Below are 18,739 nucleotides of genomic sequence, written 5' to 3' on the forward strand. Positions count from 1 at the left end.
CTGTTTATCACCGTGGTGCTGGGAGGTGCTTAGAAGCTGCCCTCAGCTGAGTCACCTTAGATCCAAAGCCAACCACAGGCCACATTAAAGCTGACGGGTGGCCATGAGAAGGAGCAATTCCAGCCAAGGCAGTAGCCGCAGGGCAGGTCACAGCAGAGCCGTGTGGGCTGAGGGGTCTCCGTGGGGTAAAGAGGCAAAGGAAGCCAGGAGCAGGAGTTGTGAGCAAGTCGCAGAGAGACAGCTTTCCTTGGGCACAGAGCCTGCCGGGGGGCAGACCTGGGGATTTCTGAGCAAGAAAACGGTGTGCCGTGGTTTGTCCCGCTGTGTTCAGGGACAGGGGACTCTGTTCTGACTTGGAGCATCGGCCAGGCCCGGCAATCGGCTGCACCACTCAGGCTCAGGCCAAAGGGCTAACGCTGCTGGTCCTGCTTCACAGGTGAGCCCAATTGCCTCATCCCAGGTCTCACGAGGGACAGAGCCCCCGAGTCCCAGTCTGCTGCTCTAGCCACTAGCCTGTACTGTCTCTACAGTCCGCCCCACGGAGGCTGCTGCAATGGAGAATGGACTGCGGAAAGCCACCGACAATAACCCCCGCGGCCAGGAATTCAGGGACCTCGCCGCCCAGGATGGCCAGAGGGCTGATGGGAAGGTGTTTATTAAACACCAATAGCTCTCCGTGATTACTAATGAGTTGCTCTGATCGCGGCTCAGGGACCAGCCTCCCTGCAGACGGGGCTGGAGAGGGAAGAGTCCTGTTAGCTCAGCCAGGCCAAGACTCGGCCCCACACCTGAGCTGAGTTTGGAGGGTGCTCAGCTCGGCCCCTCCCTTCCCCCCCACCAGCTGGGGGCATCGGAGCCACGCCAGGGACGAGAGGAGCCTTGGGCCACAGCAGATATGAGGTGTCTTGGGTTTTTGGCAGTGAAACCTCACAACCTCCAACCTAACACAACAGCAAGTGGCTGGGTCCATTCCCGGCCCTGCCACGCCCCTGCTGGGTGACCTGGGGCAAGTCGGTTCTCTGTCTCAGTTTCCCCTCTCACGCCTTGTCTATTCAGACTGTGAGCCCTTCAGGGCTTGGACTGTCACGAGCGGGGCCCTGCTCTCGGGTGGGACCTTCGGGTGCTACCGTACTACGCATGCTAAATGCGAGGCAGGGGTGCAGGGCGGAGCTGGACTCTGATCCCCGTGCCCAGAGAGATCAGCACTTGGGAGCCTCGCTGATTTCAGTGGGCCAGCTTGTGGGCTAAGGCCCTGCTCCATAGGAGCAAATGGGGTAAAAGTCTGGCTCCCTGGCCCCCCAATTTCTCAATGGGATTGTGGGGGTGAGGTTTCACCATCCAGCTCAGGGGGGGTGGGGGGGGGAGTGTTTGTGAACTGGCCCCAGAAGCTGCCTGTCTCTGGGCGGAGAAAGGCACTTCCGAGACACAAAGCCAGGTGATGATGGCTTGTTTCAGAGATGAGAAATAATAATGGGCTTCCCACGCTGAATCACCCGTCAGGCAGCTCATGAAGACGCCGGGATCTGCCAAGCGGCGAGACCACAAACACGCCCGATTGCCCACTGAGGTTGGAGGCAGTTTCCCAGCATTGTCTCCCGGCCCCGGGCGCCGGGAACTCATCTGGAAAGGAGACGCCCCGTAACCTGGTGCTTGGACTCCGATAAACGCTGTGGAAAAAGGCACCTGGAAAAGCTGCAAGGCCTCAGGACTCCTGGGTTCTGTAAGTCCCAGTCTGCCCTTCTTGGGTGACCTGGGGCAAGTCCCTTCCTGGCTCCATGCCTCAGTTTCCCCTCCCGCCCTTCATCTATTTAGACTGTGAGCTCTGCAGGGGAGGGGCTGCCTCTCGCTCTACGTCTGTGCAGCCCTGATCAATGGGGCCCCGAATCTTGGTTTGGGGCCTGTAGGTGCTACCGTAATGCACCAGGTAGCAGCACAGTGAGCACAGGACCCGGGCGGTTCAGGGCCTCTGCAGAAAGGTCTCAGGAGCGGGAAGGCTGAGAGCAGGGCTGGCATAGGCAGGTGACATGCAAGCGTCCCACCCCCCGCTCTGCCAAGGGGCATCACTCCTGTTCTGCAGCCAGGCCCTGGGCTCCCCACACCCCAGCTCCGCCGGTACCCCTCAATCCCAGCCCCCTGCTATCCCAGCCCTGGGCTGCCCACATATACACATCTGGGCTCATGACCCTCTATTCTGACCCAGATCCCCCTGCTTCCCCGCCCCATGCCTCAGTTTCCCCTCCCACACCTTCTCTATTCGGACCAGGAGCTTTTTAGGGCTGGGACTGTCTCTTTCATCAGGAGGCACGTGGGTTATCCGAGCCCACAGCAAGGCCCCAGGTTGGGGGGTGGGCGGGAATGACTGCGTCAGTACCCAAGGCTGGCGTCGCTAATTACGGCCTCGTTACCAGACTGACTGTGAACCTGGCCAAGGAAGCAACGCCCCTCCCCAAAGGGCACAAATCCACTCCCTCTCCCCAGCCCCTGAGTTTATCTGACTGGCTCCAGCATCAAGGTTCCCATCGGGGGGGTCTCGGAGACCAGACCCTGCCAACTCAAGCCAAGCCTGCAGCATGGACGCCCCTCGCAGGGGCTGAGCCAGATTCCTGGCTAGTGGTGAGACGGCGGGTGAGCAGCTGGCAAGGGTCCGAGCGTGACGGACCAGGGGGACCCCGGCACAGGCCAAAGCAGATCGAAACTCCTGCCCTGCTTTCATGGCCTCTGGGCCCTCGCTTGGTTGCAGATGAGCTGCAGTGCCCGCTCCTCTTCCTCGTCCGGCCTGCTTGTGCCACGCTTCCATGCTGCCCTTCACCGTGGCATCTACCCCCCCCACCCCCCGTTCTCATCACGTGGCTGGATCTTTGGAGCGCTAAGGAAAGCCATCGTCCTCCAGCATCCTTGGGTCCTCTATCCCCCGTCCTTGGGTCCTCACTGACTCACACCCAGATCATGGCCCACCCTGCTTTCTCCACACCCTTCCTGCTTCGCCTCCCCCCCCCACACTGTGTCACCAGCGGGGTGCCAGCGTGCCCTGGCGCAGCGGGTAGGACAGAAGCACCCCCTAGCCAGGCATGGAGCCTTTCACAAGCCATTATACTTTCTGACGGGGGAAGAAAAACAACCAGCATCATGTCAAATTAGACTCAAAACCCAAATTGTGAAGGAACAAATCGAAACGGAGCCTGAGGACGCCCATGACAGCTCTGGGAACAGGAGCAGGCATCACTGCCACTGGGGGGGGGGTCTGGCCTGCTGCTCACGACAAGCAAAGCAGCCACAAAGGGGTGGGAGGGGAAACTGAGGCAAGGGGTGTGTGGGGAGGACATGCCCAGGACCAGAACCCAGGCCTTGCTGTTATTTCACTGCAGAGGCTGGGGCAGTTCTAAGTCCCATCACTGCTGAGTGCCTCAGTTTCCCCTCCCACCCTTTGTCTATTTAAACTGTGATCTCTCTGGGACATGGACCATCTCTCACTAGATATGTGCAGTGCCTGGCGCAACAAGGCCCTGAGCTCACTTGAGGCTGCTTGGCGTTACCGCAGAATAACCACACAGAGCAACGGATCTGAGACCAAACCATCGGGCTCGGGAACATCAAGGCGCTTCCCTTCACCTCCCTTGGCTCCCCCATCCCACTGCCTGTCCCTGCGGCCCCACAGAAGAGGCCGACGCAGAACGCACGGCCGGGGAGACCAAGGTTAATCGTGGGTCATTTCACGGCCTGGGAACGTTACTCCCCTAGCAGAGTTCCCACCCCTAGGCCTGCCGCCCCCACCCGCCCTGCTCAGCTGCTGCCCGCGCCTGCCCCTCAACTGCCCCCTGCCCCAAGGCTGCTCCAGCCCTGCTGGGCATCACGGACAGATACTGAGGGGCAGCCAGCGAGAGGGGAAACTGAATTTCAGGCGAAGTTTCCTAGCAGCAAGCCATCTCCGGCTGGGAGGTAAAGGCCAGGGAAGGGGTAGCGACCCAAGCCAGGCCAAAGCCCCGGGGAACGCCCTGCAGGGGCAATCCAGTGCGGGCCCCAGGAGAGGGCGTCAATGGAAACTACACGGTACTTCCCAGACCTGGCTTCTACGGGCCAGATCCCGGCTGGTGTAAACTGACATCACCCCACTGAGGTCAGTGGGCCAGATCCCACCCCCTGCAAATGGGGGAGGGGCCAACCCCAGGCGCCCCCTGAAAATCGGGGCATGTCGCAACTTGTGTCCTCCCCCCCACCCCTGCAATCAGGGCACGTTGCCCAGGTTCCCCCTGCAATAGTGGTGTGCCACCCTGGGCTCTCCCCTGCCATCGGGGCATGCTGCCCCTGGTTCCCCCTGCAATTGAGGTGTGCCACCCACAAAGGGTGCTCGGTTCTGTCTGGTTCCAGCTTTCATGCCAAGAGCTTGGCTCAGCTCCCGTGAGCTGCCAAGCGGCTTCCTCCTCAAGCCCAACCTCCTCGAGAGCCCGCGACGCCCATGGAAAATGCCCCCGGGGCGCTTCGCACCTTACAGATGCGGCTCAGCGGCAGGTTCCCCTGCTTCAGCTGGCGCCCGGGCAAGGCAGCTGTCAGAGATGCTGGATTGAGGCCGGCTATGGCTCTCCCGGCTTCCACCAAAGCTTCCCCAATTTAACCCCATCCAGCCAAGGAGCCGTCTCTGGCCTGACAACCCAGCTCCTTACCCGGCGACGGGTCCCCGCTAAGGGGGTCCCCACAACTGCGAGGGCTGAGGGGGCTACAGCCATCCACAGCTCCTGTTGCTGCAAACAGCTGTCTTCGACACTCATGAGCAGTGGGCACTAAGCCGCCCCGGGACGCCGCCCCAGGGGTCACGGAGAAATAGCCAGGGGGTTGAATTAAATTCCACGGCTTTGTGGGGGGGGGGGAATTCCACTCCGGGAAAGCAAAACCATTCAGAAATTCCCTCTGCAAGACAATCCCAAAACACCAACCCCCCAAACCCTGTGTTTTGGGCTGAGCAAAATGTCCCACTCGAACCAAAATGTTTCATTTCGACATCATCACGGGAAAGCTTCCTGCTCAAATGTTTACAAGGCAAAAGAAATCTCTCCACAGCACCCAGCCATTTGGAAGGGAAAATTCCAACCCGCCCGTCCGAAAAACGTCGAAACAAAATGTTCCAATCTCGTCGAACGGCTGGTTTGCCCTTTCCTCCCCCGCCAAGGAAATCGACACGTTTCTGTGCAACGTTTCACCACCGACCGTTCTGCTCGGAAGCCGTCAGGAGCCAAACTCAGGTGGGAGGGACCCCATCCCTTTCGAAGAGGGAGGGCAAATAGCTGTTGGAACAATTCACCAGGGCTCGCTCCTGGTGGATTTGCCGTGAGCGGCGATTTTAAAACCAAGGCGGGATGTCTTTGCAAATTTACAAATATGCTTTTTATAAAGCTGTTTTGTGGAGGTTTTTTTCAGTGTTTCGGGCAGACTGTCCAAGGGACAGGGAGTCAGGATGCCTGGGTTCTGTCCCCAGCTCTGGGAGGAGAGTGGGGGCTAGTGGTCAGAGATCCAGAGGTAGGGGGGGCTGCATTATCGGCGGACAGGAACCAAGTATAATATTGGCTCTAGGAATTCTTCTAGGGATGGGCCATGGCCTGTGGCATCCAGGAGGCCTTGGAATCTGGGAATCTACAAAGGTATTTTCCTCTGGAAAGACGGTCCGTTGGAAAATTCCCAACCCACCTCCCAGATGGCGGCCGCCACTCCACGTTGTCACCTTGGGAGGAGGAAGAAGCTATCTCGGCTTCTGCCCATTTCAGTGTTAGGTATTTCCCTGCTCCCTCGGGATGCTCTCCAGGGAGCTGTCCGGCTGCCCCCCCCCCCCCCCCCGGGACTCGAACCCTGGTCTGAGAGTACTGTGTTCGCACGCGAGGAGCTCAGCAAATTGTGAGACGGCTCCGCTGGCCCCGTGCCCACCTCCCACTTCCGCTAATCGCCCAGAGAACGCAGCGAGGGAGGGGGCCATGTTGGGGGATCCAGGGAAACGGGGAACAAAGGGAGTGAGAAGGTGCAGAACCCCCGTTACAGCCAGGGGTGCGTGTGCGCAGAAACCAGCATTACATGAGCATCCCCCATTTGCTCAGAGCCTGGCTGCCAGCCAAGACAGCTTTGCAGCTACCTAGCGCTGTGCCTGCTGCTGCCTTCGGTGACACCCCCCCCACACACACACCCCTGATCCATGGCGGAGAACATGCTCTCCGGCAGGGCTAGATCAGGCCCACGTCCCAACCTGGCTCACCTCCCGGCCTGCCCGACGGCGGGGCGGAGGCGGGATGCATGAGCCTTGACATGGCACTTGGCATTTGGCTGAGAACCACAGCCCCTCCAGTCCTCGGAGGGGAGGGCATTCCCCGCTCTGGGCAGCCCCAGGCCGCTGGGCTTTTCCAGCTCACTGCCAGGGCAGGGGCGGGGGGGTCCAATCCTCTGGGAATGGCTTTGCAATTCCAGAGGACGAACAAGTCTTCATGACAGCTCTCCAGAGGAGGGATCTGGCTCCAGCAGAGCCGGGCTGATTCAGCCATTGCAGCCGGAGGGAAAATGGAGATGTCTGGGACCTGCTCCTGCCAGCGTCCGTTCATGCAATTCCTTCTCCCGGGCACCAGCAGCTCGTCATTTCCTACCTGTTACACACCAGAGACTGGGGATCTGTTCTAGATCTCTCACGTGTTTCCACGGATCCCCACCACCGCAGTGTCCAAGTGCTGCACAATCTTTAATGCACTGATCCTCAAAATGCCTCGTTTTTACACGTGGGGAATTGAACCGCAGTGCCTCTAAGGCATGGAGTTCTCCGACCTTTCGGGATCTGAGCCAGAAAGACTCAGGGCTTGTCTACAAGGAGCCATGGGCTGCTCCAACTCTGCCGGCGTAACTCCCCATGTGAACCCTCGACAGTGGCTTTAATCTGGAGTAAGTGCTCCACTTCAGAAGCTCAGAATAATAGCTAATCATTCTATTCGGTCCATATGCCAGCCCATGCCCAGCACCCTGGCCTCTGAGTCTGACAAGGGGCCTCCTTTATCCCACCAGAACCACAGACACAGGGAATATTTTAATGAAATTACATCTCTGTTTAGCTTTTCCTCCCCCTTTCTATATCCCAGCTTGCTGTCCTGGAAAACAGGCTTTTCTGTTCCCCTTCCACGCTGCGGTTCTTCCCAGCCAAGCCCCTCTCTCTACCCCACAGATAAAGGCTCCTGAAATATTTGAAAAACAAAATTTGCAAATACACGTTTTATAAAGCTGTTTTATAGGGTTTTTTTCAGTGTTTCGGGCAGGCTGTCCAAGGGACAGGGAGTCAGGGACGCCTGGGCTCTGTCCCCAGTTCTGGGAGGGGAGTGGGGCCTAGCAGTCAGAGATCCAGGAGCAGGTGGGGGCTGCATCATCAGAGGAAAGGAACTAAGTACAAGACAAGCTCTGGACCAGTGCTGCCCTGCGCTGGGGCTTCTCCTTTATGGATGTAGGGCTGGGTTGTGGAATTAAAGTCTGGCAAGGAGGCCCACACGGACAGGCCGCATCCCTGAGCTGCTGGAGCTACCTGCGGCCAGCTGGGTTGTTGCCTGGAGGATGAGTGTGTGTGTGTGTGTGTGTGCGTGTGTGTGTGTATTAACCCTTTGCACCTGCACAACAGGGGAAGGGTGTGTGTGTGTATTAAGCCTTTGCTCCTCCACAACAGAAGAAGGGTGGGTGTGTGTGTGTGTATTAACCCTTTGCTCCTCCACAACAGGGAAGGGGTGTGTGTGTGTGTGTGTGTGTGTGTGTGTGTGTGTGTGTGTGTATTAACCCTTTGCGCCTCCACGACAGAGAAACGGTTGCGTGCTGGTTAACCCTTTGTGCTACCCCAAGGCCCTGCGGCTCTGTAGCGCTCTAACCCCGATGCGGCAGGAGCGGCCTTGGGCTCGCCCGGCAGAGCAGCCCGCGATTCCCGGTTGCTAAAACGCAGCCGCCAATCAGCTTCCTGGCCGGATTCATCCTTCATGTTGCAAAAAGGATCATTACAAGCGCAGCCCTGCCTCGCCGCTGGAAAGTCCTTTTCCTGCCCTCTGCCCCCGGCCATATCCCAGAGAACCCGCTCCCATGTCACACAGGCCGGGCTAGGACCCCACTTGGCTCCCATCACAGACATTCAGAGGGTCAATCCAGGCTGCCCCTTCCAGCCCTTGCAATTCCCACCTTGCTCCTGGGAGCCGATTCTGCGTCCCTTTCCCACGGGAGATGCTCGGCAAGGGGAACGGATGCTTGGTACCCACCTCCCTGCCAACGGAGCGTTTCCTAGGTGATCCCTCGCCATTTCACCGTGGAAATTTTCAGTGGCAAACACGGACGGGGGCGGGGGGGGGGTGGAGGATGGGGGGAGAACGCTCCTGGTTTTGAGAAGCATCTCCGAGCAATCAAAGCCGCAAAATCATAAGAACATAAGAACGGCCATACTGGGTCAAACCAAAGGTCCATCAAGCCCAGTATCCTGTCCTCTGACAGTGGCCAATGGCAGGTGCCCCAAAGGGAATGGACAGACAGGTTATCATCAAGTGATCCATGCCCTGTCACCTAATCCCAGCTGCTGGCAAACAGAGGCTAGGGACACCATCCCTGCCCATCCTGGCTCATAGCCATTGATGGACCGATCCTCCACGAATTTATCTAGCTCCCTTTTGAACCCCGTGATAGTCTTGGCCTTCGCAACACCCTCTGGCAAGGCGTTCCAGAGGTTGACAGTGAGTTGCGTGAAAAAATACTTTCTTGTGTTTGTTGTAAACCTGCTGCCTATTTATTTCATTTGGTGGCCCCTTGTTCTCGTGTTATGAGAGGGAGTAAATAACACTTCCTTCTTCACTTTCTCCACACCAGTCATGATTTTATAGACCTCTATCACATCCCCCCTTAGTCGCCTCTTTTCCAAGCTGAAAAGTCCCAGTTCTATTCATTTCTCCTCATACGGAAGCCGTTCCATACCCCGAAATCCTAGCACCAGAGTCTCCGGGGGGACAACACAGCCACAGGCTAAAACCCTGGGGGGGGGGGGTCACATATTCGTCAAAAAGCAGCAGGTCCCACTGTCTGGGACAGTTGCATTAATCAAGGGTTAATAAATGCCGAGCAGACGTTTCAATAAATGGCTAATCCATTGTCGTAGAGTCCACCGGGTCAAAGCCCCACCTAGAATCCGCCCTGCTGGGTGTCTCACCACCCCTAACCCGCACTGCTCATGCTAACCACGTAGGGACCAGCTCGTTGCCATGTGTTTGTGCAGCGCCCTGCACAGCGGGGCCCTGGTCTCGCAGCTGCAAGACTCGCCCCCCACTGGCCTTTATTAACCCTTTAGCAGCAGTGCCTTGACACCAAAGGCGCCCGTAAGCGGCAGTTTCTGAGTTCACATCCCCGCTCGGTGACCCCCTGAGACACCTAACGCGGTGGCTCTTGGATTTCCACGGTCTCAGAAACCCGCCCGCATGATACCGGTCAAAGCGTCCTCCTCTTCTAGGCAGATTCCCCTGGAGAAGCTGTGGGAGGACCAGGCTTTCTAAGGGGGTGCATCCTTAACCAGAACCCCCCATCTCCATGACTGACACATACACAGAGTGAAGGCTCCGGGCTCCATCACACCCCAGAGCGGAGCTTCTGGGGGTCCATGCCCAGGCTCGCATTTGGGACTGGACACGCAAAGTTTCATAACACAGATTTGCCGGTAGCCCCCCTACCCCGTTGCCTAAGGGACGGGTCTGCGTCATTCTTGGGGGAGCTGTGGTTTTACTTTGCCCATCAAGAGCCTCTTTCGCCATGGATCTCCGAGTGCCGAACCCTCATCAGTGGCACCTCCCCAAGTGGGGACTGTCACCCCCATTTTACCAAAAAGGAAACTGAGGCACAATGGAGGGATGTGACTCACCTGCGCTCATTAGGGAAATGTGACAGAACCCTGGCTTCCCAGCCCCACCTGCTCTAACCACTAGACCCCCCCACCTCCTCTCCCAGAGCTCAGAATAGAACCCAGGAGTCCTGGCTTCCAAACCTCCCCCCATCCCAACCACTCCCACAACTGCAGAAATAATTCAGCCCCCTGATCCACTCCCCGCTCCTCGGCTTTCAAGGCATCCCCCCCAAACTCCTCACCATACCCCCTCCCCTCCACTGCCCCCTCCCCAGGCCTGCAGCCATACTTACTGGGTGAGGACTCCTTGGCTCGCTCGGGGCTCAGCAGTTCCCGGCTGCCCAGGCCCAACCCGGGCCCGGGGTGGGTGGGGGTGGAGGCCGGGCTCTTCGTGAAGATGCCGCTGATGAACTTGAGCATCTTGCGGTCCCGGGTGGAGGCCCGGCCGCCCTCGCGGCCCCGCTTCAGCCCCACGCCGGCCTCCGAGGGGCAGAAGCCCGAGGCCGCCGGGCCCTCAGAGTCCAGGAGCAGGTCGCTGTTGTCCAGGGTCTTGCTCTTGCCTTTGCGCGGGGACAGCTTCACCCTGGCGGTGGCCCGGGGGGCCGCCTCCCCGCCACCCTTAGGGGCCCCTTTCATGCGGCCCTTGGCCTCACTCTCCGGCCACGACAGCCGGTTGCCTGGGCCCCCCTTGTGGGCGCTTTTGCTGGCCTTGGGCTCGGAGCCCATCTTGACGCCGCTGGTGGTCACAGTTTTGAAAGGCTTGTTGCTGACCAGCCGGAGGCGCCGGCTCCCGGCCGCTGGGTGAGGCGAGGAGGCGCCAGGGCCCAGGTGGGAGGAGAACGAGGAGCCCCCGGCTCGCCCGCCACCGCTGCCCTCGGGTGCTCCGGGCGCCCGCACTTCGGGGCAGCCCCAGCTGGCATGGCTCAGCAGCAGCCTCCGGTCTGGAGCCACCGCACTGGAGGAGCAGCTGGTGGTGAGGGCTGGCAGATCTTCCCGGGAGGTCTGGCTCCTCTCGCCTGGCACCTCCAGGGTCTCATTCACCCCCGGAGTCGCTGGGGCCACAATGGCTTCTGGCTTTGGGGGCACAACCGGGGCACCTGGGAGCAGTGCAGCGTCCGGCTTAGGGGGCAGAGCTGGGTGCAGTGCAGTGTCCGGTTTAGGGGGCAGAGCTGGGTGCAGTGCAGTGTCCGGCTTAGGGGGCACAGCTGGGTGCAGTGCAGTGTCCGGCTTAGGGGGCACAGCTGGATGCAGTGTAGTGTCTGGCTTAGGGGGCACAGCTGGATGCAGTGCAGTGTCCGGCTTAGGGGGCACCGCTGGGAGCAATGCAGTGTCCGGCTTGGGGGGCACAGCTGGGTGCAGTGCAGTGTCCGGCTTGGGGGGCACAGCTGGGTGCAGTGCAGTATCCAGCTTGGGGGGCACAGCTGGGAGCAACGCAGTGTCCGGCTTGGGGGGCACAGCTGGGTGCAGTGCAGTGTCCGGCTTGGGGGGCACAGCTGGGAGCAGTGCAGTGTCCGGCTTGGGGGGCACAGCTGGGGTTGTTGCGTGCAGAACGGTACCCGGCTTGGGGGGCACAGCTGGGGCTGCTGGGTGCAGACTGGTGCCCGGCTTGGGGGGCACAGCTGGGGCTGCTGGGTGCAGACCGGTGCCCGGCTTGGGGGGCACCGCCGGTGGCGTCAGGGTCAGAGGAGCCTCCGCTTTGGGATCTGGCGCTCTGGGGTCTTCAGCCGGGGCACCCGGGCCCGAGGCGCTGGGCGAGGGCAGCCCCGGGCCGGCCCAGAGCGCAAGCAGCCGGCCGGCGCTCTCCGGGGAAGGGGAGGGCGAGGGAACCGGGGTCCGGGGGCTGCTGGGCGACAGCTGCAGGAAATAGTCCCCCGGGCCGGAGCTGCTGGTGCTGATCCAAAGCGCATCCTGCCGGTGGAAGCTCCGCTCCTGCCGCTTGCTCTTGGCGCTTTCCTCCGCCCGGGGCCCCTCGCCCTCCCGGCGCGCCGTCACCCCGGAGAGGCCGGGGGCGGCCGGGCTGGAGCCGGGCTGGGGGGCTCCATCTCCCGCCCCCGCCTTGGCCTGCTCCTCCGGCGGCTGCACGGACTCGAGCTTGACCAGGGTCAGGGAGATGAGGTAGGTGGTTCTCCGCTGCAGGCTGGCCCCTCTGCTCATGGGTGCCCGGGGGAGCGCATCTGCGCCCGGCGCGCCTCGCCTTCGCGGCCACCGGGCCGGCTGTGCCGAGAGCCCCTAGCGGGGCGTCGATGCCCGGGCCCGGCCGCTCCGCGCAGCCCGGCGAGCTGGGAGGCGGCGAGCGCAGGAAAGACGCGCAAGTCCGGGCATCCCCCTCCGGCCGCAGCCACTCGCGGCCCGGCCCGCCTCGGGGCGCAGCGGGGCTCAGAGCAGCCCCCGCCGAGCGGCGCCCAGGCAGCCTCGGAGCGGCCGACCCCGCGGGGGGCTCCTGGCTCTGGCACTGCTCCGGGGCCCGTGGCGCACGGGCCCCCCCATGCGTCCTCCTCCTCCGGCGCGCAGCGGCAGGTGCCCCCCGTCAGGAATCGGCCATGTCGCCGGCCAGGCTCCGAAGCCAGGACCCAGCCCCCGCCTCCCCCTGCGGGAGCGCTTTCGAGGGGCGCTGTCGGAGCCAACGCCGCGTCCCCCGCTGCTTGCAGAAGGCGGCGCGGGGCGGGCGCGGGAGGGCGGAGGGGGTGTCCGCAGAACCGCAGGGCCAGCGGAGGGGGCCCCCCGGGCGGAGCGGGGCAGCCGCCCCCTCGCGGGTCGTCGGTCCGGAGACTCAAGCCCCCACCCCCGCCGAGGGAGCCGCCAGCCGCCGATGGGGACCCGGGGGAAGCGAAGGAGCATCTGAGAGTTGGCACCTTGGAAAATCCAACAGCCCAGGCGTGAGGCTGCCGGCTGCAGAGGCGCGGGGAAAACCTGGGCTGGATTCCCCGGCTCGGGAATCCCTGGCCCCCTTCCCCGCCCGCCCCGAGGAGATAGTGGGGGCGCCTATGTGATAGCCTGGCAAAGAGGGCACCCCCGGGGAGGGGGGTGACCCAGTAGGGTGACAGCGCTGGGCCAAGCTCAGAGGAGCAGCTGGAGGGGGGCACCGCGTCTGGGGGAGCGGGGGGGGGGGAGGCTGAAGGGAAATCTGTGGGGCAGGACGTAGCACCCAGGGGAGCAGCCCTAGCAGATCGGAAGTCTGCCTGCTGAACAGCCACCCATCCCTCTGCGTACCCATCTCGGGCTCTGTCTGTCCAGCTCACCAGCACCTCTCACCCAGCTACCTGTTAGCCTGCTCTTCTTATTACTAATGTTTATTTGCATTACGGTAACCAATGGACCAGGACCCCACTGTGCTAGGGGCTGTACATTATTTATTAGGTGTATTACGGTAGCTCCCAGGAGCCCCAGTCACAGACCATTCTGCCAGGCGCTGTGCACTACTAGTTATATAATGGTAGTGGCTCCCATGGTGCCAGGCGCTGTACATTATTAGCTGTATTATGGTAATGGCTCCCATGGTGCCAGGCGCTGCACACTATTAGGTGTATTACGGTAGCAGCTCCCATGGTGCCAGGCGCTGTACATTATTAGCTGTATTACGGTAATGGCTCCCATGGTGCCAGGCGCTGTACATTATTAGCTGTATTATGGTAATGGCTCCCATGGAGCCAGGCGCTGCACACTATTAGGTGTATTACGGTAGCAGCTCCCATGGTGCCAGGCGCTGTACACTATTAGCTGTATTATGGTAGTGGCTCCCATGGTGCCAGGCACTGTACACTGTTAGCTATATTATGGTAATGGCTCCCATGGTGCCAGGTGCTGTAAATTATTAGCTGTATTATGGTAATGAATCCTATTGTGCCAGGCGCTGTACACCATTAGCTGTATTACAGTGATTGGCTCCCGTAGTGCCAGGCGCTGTGAAACAGAACCAAAAGAATCCTTACAACCGACGTGTTTTAAGTCTCTAAAGTGCTCACTGATCTGTCTGTCCCCAAACATGCCTGCCTCTCTCCATCCACCTGCGCGGCCCTCATCTCCGGCACGCCACTCGAGTAAGGCCTACCCGCCCCGGCCCCAGACGCCCCGGCAGTGAGCTCCACAACTCCCCCCACCCTGAGCTCAGAGCTGGGCAGGAAGTTTGGAAACCCGAAACCCTCCCCCGGGAGCCGAGGCCTTCAGCTGGGAGACCCAGGTTCAAACCCCTGCTCTGCCTGACGTGCAGCAAGAGACCTGGCTTCCAGTCCAGCTCAGGGATGTACGGCTGGGTCTCCCGCCTCAGGCCCGGCGGCCATTCAACGCTTTGTACCCAATGGACCCGCTGGGGCAGGACAGATTCTGACTGTGCAGCCAGATGGGGGGAGCGGCGGGTTCGAATCCCTTCGCCAAATCAGCTGGAATAGGGCCTTGAACCAGCTAGCCCTGCCCGGGATCCCACAGGACTGGGGGGGCGGGCAGAGGAATTGGAACTTAAGCAATTTTTAAATGAGAGGAAACCTCTCCCCATGGTTCAGCGGCCTAAGGGGTGGGGGGTGATTGACAGCACAGGAGCCGGGGGGGGGGGGGCTCTCTCTATTCTGAGCACAGGCACAGAACAGGAGGAGGTAAAAGCACCCCCCCACACACACCCACGCACGCTTTTCAGTCCCCACGGCCCACCCAGCCTTCTCCACCGAGGCTGCCGGTGACAGGGGCTAATTAATGCTAATTGCTCCTGAATATCCCCACTGACGGGGGCCATTACTAATGATTCATATTCAGACCCAGCGTGCTCCATGAGCCACCTTCCCCTCACCCCGCTTCCTTTCCAACACTGTCTCCAGCCAATGGGCAGCCTCGCCCCCACTCCGAGTCACCCCCCTGTGACTGTCAATCCTTGAAGGGGTGGGGTGAAGGTAGATCTAACTCTGCCCTGCCCTTATATGAGCGGTACCAGTGTTCCCCCCGCCCCCCGGTCACTGGGGGAAGCACCCGTGCAGGGCCTAGCAATCGCTGATGCCCTGTTATTAGTGGATCCAGGGACTGCATGAAGCCTTTTGTATTCCCGGTAATAACAATGCATTCTGCAGTCACGGAAAAACACCACCCAGCGATCGTTCGCCCTGTGTTACAGATGGGGAAACCGAGGCACAGAGCAGGGAGGTGATTAGCCCAGGGTTCACTGCAATGGCCACAGCCCCAGGCAAGGCTCGGAGGGTGTTTCATAAAGGTGCAGCGGGCCAGTATGGTCATCCCAATGTACCGATAGAGAAAGCGAGGCAGGGAACTCAAAGGCAATATCTGCAAATCTTGTGGGGGGGGGGGGCAGTGCTAAAAATCAGCCCCCTTAAATTCATAGATAGAGGCCTAAAAAGCAGCCAGCTGCTTAGGCACACGTGTGGCCTGTGACGAAGTGGGACTGTTCTTACTAGGGCTATGATTCTCGCTTACCTAGAGACTTAAGAAATGCATAGGGGAAACTGAGGCACCCCTACAGTATTCAGAGGAAACATAAAGAACAGTCCAACTTCGTCACATGGCCTGATTCCCATTGCAGCATGGCCAAAGGGAACCACCGGGAGGGCAGGTGAGACAGCAGGGGCTGGGGGTGACACCCCACTTGCACCTTCTCGGCCTCCAGTGTCAGCTGCAGCAGACCCCAGGGATCAGAGCCGCTGAGCCCAGACTGGTCAGTAGGAAGCGGGAGCTCACAGACCCCCTGGTAACCCCCTGGACCAATGCTGCCACCTGCCAACTCACTCTCCCGCCCTGGGGTCCTGCAGGAGCAGAGGCACCCACGCCGACCTCCGGCTGGCTGGAAGACTGCCCCCCCCCGCCCCGCCCCAAGCCCCGTTGGACGCAGTCCTGGCCACAGTGGCCCCTTTCCCTGTGTGCCCAGCGCATCTCACTGTGTGACCTAGCTGGGGCAGAACATGGCTCACTGGCAACATGCCACCCCAGTGCCTGGATCTGAGTACTAGCTCTCCACTGAGCCGAAAGGCCAGCTGAGCCCCCTCGTGACTGTGAAGTCTGACTAGTGGCCAGAGATCTAGACCAGGGACTGAAGAGATCTGGGCTCTGCCACTGGCCTGCTGGATGACTTTGGGCAAGTCATTTTCATGCCTCACGCCTCAGTTTCCCCATCTGCCAAATGGAGCTAGGGATCCTGGCTTCCTTTGCACAGCGCTTGGAGAGCTACTGACGACAAGTTAATTATTATTTTTAATTATCACCATGCTCCCAAATCATCTGGATGCTGAAACTGTCAGCCAACGGGGGGGAAGAAGTCCAAGTGAGAAACAGAGCTGTCCGAGGAGCTGGACTTGTGGAACTCACTGCCACAAGAGATAAGGAACCTCAGGCCTTGGCACGATCAGAGCTAAATACAAAACCCCAGCTCCCTTCCCCTATGACCTTCACGCAGAGTGAGCACCCACGCACACCCCCGCCAAACAATAGAATCCATTGCGCTTAACAAATGCTATCTCCTGCAGGTTGGGAAGGAAATGAGAGACTGTTACCCCTGTTTGTATCTTTAAAGATTCGGGAGGCTCCCAAAGGAGCCACCATCTTCATTATTCTGCATGTACTGAGAAATCCACCCGTCTTCCCCTCCTGGCTTCCGGCAGTCAGAGATTTAGGGTTGTCCCAAGCATGAGGCTTGTGTCCAGGGCCTGGAAAAACTCTCCCGTGGAGAGAGATTGAAAAGATCAGGGTTGTTTCCCTTGGGAGAGGCATAAGCGGGGGTATGATAGAAACCTATAAAATATGGAGTAGTCCAGAGAAGGGAGATCAGGCGCTTCCATTCTCCTTGCCTTGTGGCACAAGGATCGCAAAGCGCTGCACCATGGAATCATGGAGTATCGGGGTTGGAAGGGACCTCAGGAGATCATCTAGTCCAACCCCCTGCTCAAAGCAGGACCAACACCAACTAAATCATCCATCTTTCCTGTGTTTCTCCTCACAACTCCCCCTGTGAGGTAGGGATATTCATTACCCCCAGTTCGCCAAAGGGGGAACTGAGGCACAAAGAGACTAAGTGCCCGTCTCCCAAGTCCTAGCCCTGGTGCCCTAACCACTGGACCGTCCTTCCTCTCTGACTTACTGTTTGGAAGGGATATTAATCCTCAGGTGTCATGCTTTAAGCCACTCTAACGATTAGAGATCGGGGGAGATCTAATGCTGGGGGAGGGGAGTTTTCCCACCCATGCTGACACCCTCTTCCTCTGATGCATCTAGTGCTGGACATCGGACTAGAGGGACTGTGGGTCCAACCCACTCTGGCAATCTCTGTGTTCCTACGGGCTTCCTCTCCCACTCCGTGAGTAGCCCCCTGGTGCCCTGGGTTAAGCAGGAGCGGGGCCCAAAAGCCAAGGCCTAGCAGGTGGATGAGACAAATGGGCCGGCGAAGAGCCACCCGGTTCTGCGAGCACAGACCAACCGCGAGCTCGGTCCCCGCCGCAGAGTGTAATCCGTGGCTCCATTGCCCAGCCGGATCAGGAGGGAGAGACCAGACGGCTGGAGAGAAAGCCGCCGACCACAGACCCCGATTCTTAGCGACAAGCCCAGTTTTCGCTAGAAAATAACAACCCCTGTCCACTGCTGCTTGATTCTGGATGCTTCCTCCCCCCCCACCCCGGAGCCGACAGGAATAGATCTGTAAAAGGATCCGATCCAATCCGGCTGCCGCTCTGAGTCAGAAGAGCTGACAACAAAAATTTCCGAGATTTAAAAGAAATATATGTATCCCAAAAAAATCCACATTTGGTTGTTATGGCAACGGAAGCCCTGAAAATGCAGCAAAACCAGCAGGCGTAATTAAGCTAAGTGGGGGGAAATCAGCGTTCAGGGGAACGGTTAAAAAGCCCCTCAGGAAAGACATCTCGGGGCGGGGGGGGCAGGGAAATGAGCGAGTGGGTGCGGCGGAGAGAGGGGGGAGCAGGAGGCAAAGGCAAAATCAGGCAGCGTAGAAAGGCTGGATCGGGGACGCAGCCTCCGTTGGCTGCACCCAGACGGGTCCCGGTAGCCACGCTGCCCCCCCCCGGCCCCTCCCCACAAAGCCAGGGCCTGAGATGTAGGATGACCCAACGTCCCTCTCTCTAGACCTTCGCTTGCGCTTGGCCCAGCTTTCTGCCCGGGGAGGGGGCGGATCCTAGCGTCGATCGGCGCCCGCCGTGGGGCCATGGTGTTGGGCGTGGAGCCGGCCCGCCTGGCGCTAGGCGCTGTACAAACACAAGCCAAAGAGCCACTCCCTGCATTCGTTGCTTTAACTGCAGCATTGCCACTCACACCCCGGCTGTCAGCTCCCTCCGGACCGCAGCGTGGCCCCTCCCTGGCACCCGGTCTGGCAGGGTACGGGGGTATGCTCTGTCTACCCCCTTCACCTGCCCCAGCCTCCTTCCTTTGCCCTGCCAGGCCCCCTCATGGCATTTCCTCCACCAGGCCCGATGGGCTGCAGAAGGACCCCGGCCCTCTCTGCTGCGCTCTCGCAGGTGGGACAGTTGGCATCAGCTGGAGACACAGGGTGCCGTGCCCCCCGCCCCGCCCCGGGTCAGGGGCAACAGGCCAGCGGGAGCTCAGGGCTGGAAGTGGACTGGAAAAAGTGCATGGAGGGGGGGATGAGGGGGCGGAGTCACACTGATCAGCTGGGCTCTTTCTGCTCCCCCTCCCCTCCTGTGAGAACAGGGTTCCTGCTGGGGGGTGGGGGTGAGTTCTCAGAGGGGGTCATCCCCCCCATCCCAGGCAAGGCTGCAATGTGCACCCCCTGCCGCAGAGACCCTGCTCCAGTGGAAGGGATTTTACTTCCTGGGTGTGTGACCCCCTGGGCTCCGTGCTGGGTGGGTGGGGCCAGGGCCATCTCACAGCGCATCCCCCCCCCCCGGCTTTCTCTGGGGAGGTGTTAAGGGGCAAACAGCT

At 60.2% G+C, this 18,739-nt stretch overlaps 1 protein-coding gene across 4 annotated transcripts in view; it reads right to left on the bottom strand.

Annotated features, from left to right (window-relative positions):
- The window catches only part of AGAP2 (ArfGAP with GTPase domain, ankyrin repeat and PH domain 2), a 36,256-nt gene extending 24,164 nt beyond the window's left edge, over positions 1-12,092 (bottom strand). For 2 of the 4 annotated variants that reach the window (XM_074934857.1, XM_074934855.1), the window contains exon 1: positions 10,156-12,090. In XM_074934857.1, coding sequence (XP_074790958.1) covers positions 10,156-12,016 — 1,861 coding nt within the window. In that variant the 5' untranslated portion in view covers positions 12,017-12,090. Of the gene's footprint in view, positions 1-10,155 lie in introns of all 4 variants that reach the window. The other 2 variants (XM_074934854.1, XM_074934853.1) reach the window with 2 other exon arrangements.
- Between the last annotated feature and the right edge of the window lie 6,647 nt (positions 12,093-18,739).

Source organism: Natator depressus, chromosome 20 (assembly GCF_965152275.1).
Source record: "Natator depressus isolate rNatDep1 chromosome 20, rNatDep2.hap1, whole genome shotgun sequence".
Lineage (NCBI taxonomy): Eukaryota > Metazoa > Chordata > Testudines > Cheloniidae > Natator > Natator depressus.